The 10,756-nt window shown below is 47.5% G+C and overlaps 1 protein-coding gene across 1 annotated transcript; it reads left to right on the forward strand.

Annotated features, from left to right (window-relative positions):
* Nucleotides 1–2,804: 2,804 nt before the first annotated feature.
* Nucleotides 2,805–6,516, forward strand: EEF1A1 (eukaryotic translation elongation factor 1 alpha 1). The gene is made up of 7 exons (XM_010212026.2): nucleotides 2,805–3,030; nucleotides 3,907–4,086; nucleotides 4,217–4,513; nucleotides 4,780–4,930; nucleotides 5,106–5,362; nucleotides 5,559–5,793; nucleotides 6,111–6,516. Exons 1-7 carry the CDS (start codon nucleotides 2,887–2,889, stop codon nucleotides 6,233–6,235), a joined length of 1,389 nt encoding a protein of 462 aa, XP_010210328.1. The 5' UTR covers nucleotides 2,805–2,886; the 3' UTR covers nucleotides 6,236–6,516.
* The last annotated feature ends 4,240 nt before the right edge of the window (nucleotides 6,517–10,756 follow it).

Below are 10,756 nucleotides of genomic sequence, written 5' to 3' on the forward strand. Positions count from 1 at the left end.
GGAAAAATGCTGTAGACTTGAATTAGGACCATAGTTAAAAGGTTGTCCAACAAATTCAACAGACTTTGTTACATAGCTACCACAGAAATTCTTGTTTTAAGAAAAAGCATAGTTTCAAAGGGCTACATTTTTAAAAAATACTTCTGAAATAAAACTATTTAAAGTTTTAAAATACAGGTCATTATTGGTTCTGTAAGGAATCAGTAAAATAATTCCTTTCTTCTCTCCCTGAAGCAAACGTCATTGACTACACATTGAAAGTTTTAAACTACCCTTTGATTAGAATGGATCCTTTGACAGATCAGGCCATTAAAAATGCTTGCTACTAAAATACCTATTTTAGAAACTAACTTTAAAGCATCCTGGATAGAAGAGCTTTCAGGATGTGTTTATAAACCGTCTTCACTTTACAGGAGACCCCAAAAATGCTGCTTAGCTTTCTTGCCAAGTATTACCCTTTTGTCATCAGTCTTTATATCAGGCTTTGTATTACTTTATAAGTATCTTTTTAATTTTTTTAAAAAAAAGTTTCAAAAAAGTGATTTATTTCCCTTCCCCCTTCTGTTACTGAGTATTCATATAAAACTTCTTCACTACTTCCATTATTGCACCTAAATGTTATTTCTGAAGAAAGCTGAACTAGCTCCTACCCCCACTTCCTGCTAAAAACAATCAAGATCAATAGAAAGAACTTTATTCTTTTCCCAAAAAATTAGTTTAACAATATCACAACTTTTCTACAGGCTTTTACTCAGTGAAGCTGAGGTGCTGTGTGTGTAAAAAGTCTTTTCTAGACCCAACAAGCTAACACATAGCAACTTAAAGGGGAAAAAAAAAAGCACTTTGATTTCTTTTTGCTGTGGATATGGAAAAATACCAGACATTATGGACACGTTTCACTTCTGGAGCACTCCATGATATGTTAAACTTACTCCCCTGTGGTGAATTTGATGCTGGGTCTATTTCAAGTTGGGAAACTTAGGGAGAGTTTTGATGCATAAGGTGGATTTTTGTTTTGGTTTAGTTTTGTTTTTTTGGCGGGGGGAGGGGAGTTGTGGGGAAGGTGCGGGATTATTTTTCTTTTTTTCTTCACGGGCACCATCTTTTTAAAGGAACACAGGGGAAAATGATTGTCTCTTTTATTTAATCTCTGTTTAATAGAGATGAGATGCGAGTATGTAGTGGGTTTTCTTGCATCGTTTCGGAGTGAGTGAACCAGAAGACAACTCCATCCGTTAGAATCGTGAGGAGCTGCTCGGGGCATCAGGCCCTTCAGTGGCTCTCCCGTTAATGAATTTTGATACGTGAAAAAAATGGTGTGAGAGCACTTGGTGCAACTGCAGTTTCTTGTAGTGAAGTTGTGTATGTTGAATGTGCACGTGCCTTTCTATTTCAATCTGTCCTCGCTTTGGGTCTGTATGCGTCCTGACTGACATGCTGGGCAAAAGCCTTACCCTAGCCACATGGTGACAGGTGCTACATCGTGTCCCCCCACCAAAAAAAGGGCAATCTTTCTAAGAAGCCCCGTGATGCAGGTTCCTGTTCCCACGTACGGCGGTGCCCTGCCCTCCTGCTCTCCCACCTGTTCCTGGGCACCCTGCACTACCCTGAGCTCGAGGGCCGCTCGCAGCCCAGCGCCTGCCCCACGTCTGGGCGCGTTCAGGTGAGTTCAGGAACCGCGCGGGTGCAAACGACCTTTCTCACCCCCCTCTCCGGTGAGCCCCCCGCGGAGCGGCCTGGGCCTGCTCCAGAGCCTCTGCTCCTCCCTCGGCCTGTGCTGGCGCTGGGCTCCCTGCCCCTTTCCGCCTTTTCTTTCTTTCCCCACGTGCCGGCGCCGCACACGTAGTTCGCGGCAGGAAGGGGGCTCGGCCCCCACGGCGCCCCCTGTCCCCGCGCCCGCCGCTCGCGGCGGGGAGCGCCCCGCGGGCCGGGGCCGGGGCCGGGGGGAGGCGGCGGCGGCGGCGGCGCTGCCGGGCCGCGCCCTTGGCCCGCGCGCGGCGCCGGGGCCGGGCGGGGCGGGGGCCGCTGGGAGCGGTGACGTGGCGGCGGCGCCGCCCCCCGCGCAGCCGATATAAGGGGCGCCGCTCACGCCGTCGGTCTTTTTCGCTCCGGGTTCGCGGCCGTCTTGCAGGTGAGGCGCGGCCCGCGGCGCAGGCCGGCCCGGCGGGGGACGCGGGGGCCGGCAGGGCCGCCGCGCAGCGCGGAGCGGCGGCCGCGGTGCGAGGCCGGGGGGCGCCCTCGGGGCGGGCGGGCGGGCGGCGGCGCCTGGGCCGCGTGGGCCCCGGCGGGCGGCGCTCGAGGTGCGAGGCGGCAACGGCCGCGGCGGAGCCCGCGCGGGCCGGGGCGGCGGGCGCGGCCGGGGGGCGGCGCGGGGGCCGCGGGGCGGGCGGCGGGGGCCGCGGCGGGAGCGCGGCCGGGGCGGGGGGCGCCGGCTGGGGGCAGGGAGGTAAGAGAAAAAAAAAAACATGGCGGCCCGCTCTTCCTGCGCGCCGCGCGCTCCACAAAATGGAGGACGCGGGGGGTGGCGGTGACTCACACAAAGGAGCGCGCGGCCCCGCCCCGCGCCCGCCGCGGCCCGCGGAGCCGCGCGGAGCCCCGCGGAGCCCCGCAGCCTCGCGGGGGGAGGGACGGGATGGGACGGGGCGACGCGGCGGGAGCGCCGCGCGGCCCCCGGCTGCCCCCTCCCCGCGCGGCCGAGCGGGGCGGGGCGGAGCCGCGGCCGCCATCCCGGGGCGCACGCGGCCGCCATCGCGGTCTAGTGCCCCCTTCCGCCCGCGCGGCCGCTGCTCCGCGCCCTGCTCAGTCCCGCCTTTGCTCGCGCCCTTGGCGGCTTCCAGGTGTCGCTCCTCGTTTGCCGGAAAGAAAGAACTTCGCTAGCCATCCGCCATGGGAAAGGAGAAGACCCACATCAACATCGTCGTCATCGGCCATGTCGACTCCGGCAAGTCCACCACCACCGGCCACCTCATCTACAAGTGCGGTGGCATCGACAAGAGGACCATTGAGAAGTTCGAGAAGGAAGCTGCTGAGGTTGGTGAGCCTCGGGCAGCCTGCAGAGTTCCAAGGCAGTGTGGCTTGGGAAAGAGACTCGGTTATAAGACTTAAGCTGAAAAACTGCAGATTGACTGTTCTGCGGTCACAAGGAGGCAATTGGGTTGGAATGGTGCCCATAGTAGGAGAAGTGGTAGTATTTGTAGTTGCTGAGCCTGAACCGTCAAGTTGGCTAAGCACAAATCCTTCCCTTTTGGCATAGGGTGGTAGAGTTAATGGCGAAGTGAGGGGAGCGGAAAGGCAGGCCAAAGCAACACGTGTATGATAATGGTAGTCTGGGATTGGGATTGGGGTGGAGCTCCCAGCACTTTGAGTTTTTCTGTACATTTAGTTGGGGATAAAATGAAAAGGTATCCAAGTGCACCTGGATTTCAGGACTATAGTTTGTAGACTGATAACTTGTCTTAAATTTTTTTTGGTATTTCTCTGTAATTTTGGAGGGTAGGTCTTAAAAACATATTTTACAAAGTAAAAAAATACTAAATTTTGTACAAGAAGCAGTTCAAATGATAATCGTGGCAGGGATTGCATTACTAGGAAAAGCAAAATTTCTGGAGGACACTTGATAGGGGAGCTTAGCTTAACAGGGTTTTACTTGTAATGTGTTAGTACCGCTAACAAGCTGTCAAGAGGGCTAAAGTGTCAACAGGTTAAATAACAGAAAACAAATTGGCATCTGTCACTAGTGGTGCCAGATGAACCTAGGCCAGAGTTCTGCAAGCAACAACTTCCTTCAGCATAGGTTACAATTATTTTTAGATTTTTGCCCTTTACTCACTGTCAACTTAATGATTTTTTTTTTCTGAACTAGGCTAAAGTATAAAAAGTACTGATTCTTATTTTCTTTGTTTGTAGATGGGCAAAGGTTCCTTTAAATATGCCTGGGTCTTGGACAAGCTGAAAGCTGAACGTGAGCGTGGTATTACTATTGATATTTCCCTGTGGAAATTCGAAACAAGCAAGTACTATGTCACCATCATTGACGCTCCTGGACACAGAGACTTCATTAAGAACATGATTACTGGAACTTCTCAGGTATGTGCGTAGAACTAGGGATTTTAGGAGTGGAGGAGAAGTTTTTTTTTAAGTATGTTAACATATATGTAAGTTTCTAACAAGTGTATATTAATGAGAATCTTTCTTTTCCCCTTCTTGCTTTTCAAAGGCTGACTGTGCTGTCCTGATCGTTGCTGCTGGTGTTGGTGAGTTTGAGGCTGGTATTTCCAAGAACGGGCAGACCCGTGAGCACGCCCTTCTGGCCTACACACTGGGTGTAAAACAGCTCATCGTTGGTGTTAACAAGATGGATTCCACCGAGCCACCCTACAGCCAGAAGAGATACGAGGAAATTGTCAAGGAAGTCAGCACTTACATCAAGAAAATCGGCTACAACCCAGACACTGTAGCTTTTGTGCCAATTTCTGGTTGGAATGGAGACAACATGTTGGAGCCCAGCTCTAACGTAGGTTTCATCGATATTAGGAACTTAATTTCTTTGTAATCTTACTAGTTTGTGCAAGGGTAAAGCAAGCACGTATTCTGATAAGCTTAAATGCGCTTTGTAGATTGAAAGGTAGATTTCACTTTGTAGGTTGAAATCAAGTTGCACTGCTTGACAAATTACAGTTCTGTAGTACTCATGTGAGACAATACTAAAATAAGCCGCTTGGTCTATCTTAGTGTTGTGCTATTGAAGCCCAGGGGTAATTTGTGCCCGTTTTGTTGCAGATGCCCTGGTTCAAGGGATGGAAGGTTACCCGGAAGGATGGCAATGCCAGCGGAACCACCCTCCTTGAAGCTTTGGACTGCATCCTGCCCCCAACTCGTCCAACTGACAAACCTCTGCGTCTGCCTCTTCAAGACGTCTACAAAATTGGCGGTGTGTATTCTTGTGTTGTGCTGCCAGCAAGAAAGCAGCGCAGAATAGATGGGACAAAGGGATTTGTTTGCCTGAAGGCTGCGGGAAGTGTAGAGATCGGTCTGAAGTGTTCTCTTATTTCTGCGGGGGTGCTCATTCACTGAGCCGAATGACCAAAGTCACGTCTCTCTTACAGGCATTGGTACCGTGCCAGTTGGCCGTGTGGAAACTGGTGTTCTGAAGCCAGGCATGGTGGTGACGTTTGCCCCTGTGAATGTTACAACTGAAGTGAAATCTGTTGAGATGCACCACGAAGCCCTGAGCGAAGCTCTGCCTGGGGATAACGTTGGTTTCAACGTTAAGAACGTGTCTGTGAAAGATGTTCGCCGTGGTAACGTTGCTGGTGACAGCAAGAATGATCCTCCGATGGAAGCCGCTGGCTTCACTGCACAGGTAACCCCGGCAGCTGTTTGAGAAGGCTTGAAACGTAGCTTTGGACTGTGAAAGAGGAGCATCTTCTCCTCCTTACAGTAGACTTAGCTGAGAAGTGACAGGGGCCTGTTTGTTGAGGCATGTGCTTTGAGCAAGTCCATGGAAGAGCTTTCCAAAGTACCTCAGGTTAACTGGAGCTTTTCCTGATTTTCTCTAGGTTATTATCCTGAACCACCCTGGCCAAATCAGCGCTGGCTACGCCCCTGTGCTGGATTGCCATACTGCTCACATTGCTTGCAAGTTTGCTGAGCTCAAAGAGAAGATTGATCGTCGTTCTGGCAAGAAGCTGGAGGATGGCCCGAAATTCCTGAAATCTGGAGATGCTGCCATCGTTGATATGATCCCTGGCAAACCTATGTGTGTTGAGAGCTTCTCCGATTATCCTCCTCTGGGTAAGGGATCCACTAGCGTGTCAAATACTGACTTAAAGAGAATTCACTCTTGGATTTCTAGGACGGGAAAGCACCCTGTTCTGCATTTTACAGAACAGGGTTTGAAAGATGCTAATTCATAGAAACTTAGAAATCAGACCAAATCTTAAATAGGATGGGTAATGCCTAGACCCTTCGGCAGGTTAACAGTTCTGCAGGAGTTTGTGCTCCCTTACACCAGGGAGCTGCGCAGATAACACTCAGGGAATGTGACACTAGGCAAAAGTTTAAAAGCATTTTTTTTTGTTTCCAGTTAAAAAACATTTTTTTGTTTCCAGGTCGTTTTGCCGTGCGTGACATGAGACAGACGGTCGCTGTTGGTGTCATCAAGGCAGTTGACAAGAAGGCTGGCGGAGCTGGCAAGGTCACAAAGTCTGCCCAGAAGGCCCAGAAGGCTAAATGAAAATTCTGTACATCAGCTGCCACCTCAGTCTTAATCAGTGGTGGAAGAACGGTCTCAGAACTGTTTGTCTCAATTGGCCATTTAAGTTTAATAGTAAAAGACTGGTTAATGATTACAATGCATCGTAAAAGCTTCAGAAGGAAAGGAATGTTTGTGGACCATTTGTTTCGTGGCAGTTTAAGTTATTAGTCTTTAAAAAAATTCGATAAATTTTTTAAAATGGAAACTTGACCAAAAATCTGTCACAGAATTTGAGACCATTAAAACAAAGTTCAATGCTACGTCTGTGTGTTCTTTGGATTAGTGCTAACCTCATAAAAAATCTTGAGTAGTCAGTGCGGGATACAGAAGGATAACTATGCCTTAAGTGTGCTCAGAAACTGGGAAAAATTGCAGATTAGTGGTTTTCAAAAAGCAGAGTGAAACTTGGCTGCAGATTAATCTTTTTAACTGCATTTAAGCTTTAAGTAATTTCACTTTTGTGGTGCTTTCTTCCTTAAAGATGTCTGTTAAATTGGATAATATCGGTTCCAGGTAACAATTGTGGTATGATACATTGAGCAAACAAAGGATATTCAGTGTTGGTGAAGAGGAGATGACAGGGAGATAAAACACATCTAATGTTGGAAAGACCTATCCAAGTGTTAAGTTTCACATTACTCTCGTACCTAGATTTTTCTAATTGTTGGATTTCTTTTCCAGGAAACTGGTAAACTGGCTTGTAGATCTTCAGAGATAAAACACTAGAAAAAACATCTAAAATGCAGCATTTAATAGCTAAATTACAAAATATATATATATACACATGCACATAAGTAATGCTTCTCAGGCCATCTCTGACCCACCATTGTGGCATCTTCCTGTGTTTCTGAGAACAAAGTTGAGAAAGTAGCTACTGTAGCTGCTTCATTCGCTGCTATCCAGCAGGATGCTGTTTCTGCCTGTCCCCTTTGGAATTTGGGAACCCACCTCCGGGTGAAGGATGTTCCCGGGTTGTGTGGCTGGAACCTGCGTGGTGCCTTCCCCGGAGCAGTGTGATAAGCACCTGGGAGGGGGAGTTGAGGCTGTGTGGCAGGGCTGCGAGTGGTGGGCCTAATAATGCAGCTAAAGCTTAGGATCAGGGGCAATCAGTTCAAGTGGAACGGGGTAACTGGAGAGTCAACAGAATATTACTGATGTCTAGGTGAATAATTGTCTGCAAGGAAAACGATGGGGTGTAGGAAGGCCAGGTACAATAATGAGGGTTTGGGAATGCAATTAAAGACTTAAGTTTGGGTTGATAAATGGAGAGGAGCAGTTAACAACTAACTAGCATATGTTGCTTGCTCAGTGATTGCAGTTTTATTACCCTTTTAATAGAGCTTCCCCACAGCCTCCCCACATTTAGTACTGAAAAAATGTGTTTCTGAAGAGTTACTGCTCTGTGACACCAGGGGTTTATTATCTGTAATGCACCTTTTCCAAAGCAAAGCCCTCTGCTGCTCATGTTTGTTTCTCTCTCCTCAGTTGTTCTAGGAACTGCCACCATTTCTGTAATGTTACCTTGAGTGGTGGAGGTGATGGAATTTAATAAACGTTTGAGGATACTTAATGTGTTACGAAGGCTTGGTATCCCTAAGACAACAAGAAGCTCATAATTTAAAACCATAGATACCTTTGTCATAATAGAAGAGAATGAATCTTTTGCTGAATTTTCACATAGTTTTTCAGTTAAACAGCTACTGACTTTGCCAAAAGACTCCTTCCCTGCCCCAATAAATCAGTTCATCTATGTAAACAAACAAACAAAGTATTTGGGATGAAAGGAAAAGTAGTTTTCGCCTAATTGCATCTTCAATGCAGCTCCATGGCCGTTTAAACTCCTGTTGAAGGCAAATTTCAGTCTCTGAGGGCGAGTAAGAAATCGGCACCGCACAAAAGGGCAGTATCTGGTTACGAGTCCCTTGCAGCTCCTTTGTTTTCTTTGGACACTAGTCTTAAGATGGGAGTTCCTGTGCTGTTACACATTGGGAAGTAGCTGGTAATGAGAAACCGATGGGAGCTGCAAGCTGGAGGCGAAGCAAAGCTCGGGCAGGGATTAAGATACGTGAGGAGCAGCTCAGCGGGAGGGCAGGCAGGGAGGGAGATCGGCAGGACTGCGCTTACGTGGAGAGGCCATTTCCTCCTGACAAGCTGCAAACCGAGGAAACCGCAGAATGTGGAAGCCGCGAGCTGAGAGGTGGAAATTTCCTAGCTCATCAGGCATAAAAATTAGACGTAAATGTCAAAAACTTTAAAAAAGAAAGGAGGGAGGGAGGAGTTTCTGCCTGTCTTTGGGGAATGGAGGAAATTTCAGCCTTGAGCAAGAGGGAGTAAACCAGCTCACAACTTGAATACTCAAGAAGTCTCTGCTTGTAAGACTAATGATTGCTTTGAATTATTCAAAAGCTCATTTTCACATCAGTTCTGCATTATTTTTACTATTGTAGGATAGTGTTGCTTTCTGTGCACTAACACAATGTCGTCTTGGTTCTTTTATTAGCAGAGGAACTGTTAAGACTTTTGTAAACAAAACTTGGGGATTAAAACTACTTTGGTCAAACTTAATTCTAATAAACTTACTTCAGTAGTTCAGAACTGCATTTGACTTCTGACTGATCATTTCTTCAACTTCCCCAGCTGTCCCGCATTATTCTAGCACTGTCCTATAATGCACATTAATGCACGTTTCAGGCTCCTGCAGGGCTTTTAAAAGTTCACAGAAATACCCATGAAGTGGGTGCCACTGGCTTAGCAGAGAGCTGGCTACGTCCCCATCCTAAAACCCTTTGTCTTCGTAGGGAAACAGAGCTACACAGCCAGGAACAACCCCAACCAAGTAATTTCTTGTTCAGGATTGTTTACCTGTGTGAACATTTTAGGCTGGATGAAAAAGGCTCTAATAAATTTTGATTCTATCAAACCAGCTCCTGCTAAGGCTATTAATTCTGGAATATTTTAATTTACTGAAGTGGCAGACAAAAGATTAATTCACTCACTCTGATTGTACTTGGCTAAAAATATGTCAAAATGTATTGACAAATTAGCTTTGCATGTTTTGAATTATTGATGAGTTATAATACCTTTTTTTTTATTACAGTTGATCAAGATAAAAACTGCCTATAGGAATAACACTAGCAACTTTGTACTGTAGGGTAATATCCTTTTTCCTCCTTACTGCTAAATAATTCAGTATCTAGTTGGGAATGGTATTAATTTGGTCTCTATCAAAAATGTAGCTCATTGGGTTTTCATTCCCTACTTCTATATTTATGCAGGGCCCAGAGGAGGTTTGGGGAGGCGGGGAGAGCTTTCTGCACACTCCTGGGTAGGAATGTGCTGGTTTCGCTAAACGAGCCTGTCCTTCGAGCTCCTCATGTGCTGCATGTGACTGGCAAGAAGCAGTCACTGCTGCGTTAGCTGGGGATGAGTGTGGTTGAGGAGGGTCTCTTGGTGCCAAGTTTGCAGAATAAATCAATCCCTTACTTGGCGTTTGGGAACTCAGAATTAGTGCTGAAACTTCCTTTTTAAAAAATAAATAAAATACAATTAGTGTAAGCAGCTATGTGCTAGAGCCCTTTTACCTGCCCCTTGGCCCCACAGCCTTCTTTCCTCCTGGCTTTGCTGTATATTCACTTGCAAGGTCCAGTGCAGCCCAATGCCTCACGAGGCTCGTTCAACCTTCCAGCTCACCCTGTTAATCGGTTGTGCTTCTACCCCAGCCCCATTTCGGCCACCCCTTCTCTGAGGTTCTGCTCCAGGTAGCTGTTGTCCTAATAAATCCAAAGCCCCCCGACAGGGATTTTTCCCTCCCTCTTTTCAAGGCACTTCACAGAATCACAGAATGGTAGAGGTTTGAAGGGACCTCTAGAGATCATCTAGTCCAACCCCCCTGCTCCAGCAGGGACACCTAGAGCATGTGGCACAGGGTGGAATCTAGGTAGGTTTTGAATATCTCCAAAGGAGGAGACTCCACAACCTCTCTGGGCAGCCTGTTCCAGGGCTCTGCCACCCTCACAGGAAGAAGTTCTTCCTCATATGGAGATGGAACTTCCTGTGTTTCAACTTACACCCATTACCCCTTGTCCTGTCACTGGCCACCACCAAGAGTTTGGCCCCATCCTCCCTACAATCACCCCTCAGGTACTTGAACCTGTTGATCAGATCTCCTCTCAGTCTTCTCTTTTCCAGGCTAAACAGGCCCAGCTCGCTTAGTCTTTCCTCATACAGTAGCTGCTCCAGTCCCTTAATCATCTTCATGGCTCTCCGCTGAACCCTATCTAGAAGCACCACGTCCCTCTTGTACGGAAAACAGCACTGAAAACACTTCCTAACAGCATCACTACTGCTGAGGTTAAGGGAATCCAGACCTTCCTTACTTTACAGCAAGTTGTTCGACTGCACCAAAAATGTCTCCGTGTTTAGGAGCGGGGCCTTAGAAATTGCAGCCCCCTTAGGTGACAGCTAATTAGAAGCTAAATGGAAGCTGCACAGGATTAGCTG

Source organism: Tinamus guttatus, unplaced genomic scaffold (assembly GCF_059628265.1).
Source record: "Tinamus guttatus ecotype Peru unplaced genomic scaffold, ASM5962826v1 Tinamus_guttatus_pri_ptg000371l, whole genome shotgun sequence".
Lineage (NCBI taxonomy): Eukaryota > Metazoa > Chordata > Aves > Tinamiformes > Tinamidae > Tinamus > Tinamus guttatus.

What these genes read in the sequence shown, in the direction of transcription:
- EEF1A1 (XM_010212026.2), top strand. Translation starts at nt 2,887, where the DNA reads ATGGGAAAGGAGAAGACCCACATCAACATCGTCGTCATCGGCCATGTC. An exon ending in TCGAGAAGGAAGCTGCTGAG is followed by an intron (nt 3,031 to 3,906) that starts GTTGGTGAGCCT and finishes CTTTGTTTGTAG; the next exon opens with ATGGGCAAAGGTTCCTTTAA. An exon ending in AGACGTCTACAAAATTGGCG is followed by an intron (nt 4,931 to 5,105) that starts GTGTGTATTCTT and finishes TCTCTCTTACAG; the next exon opens with GCATTGGTACCGTGCCAGTT.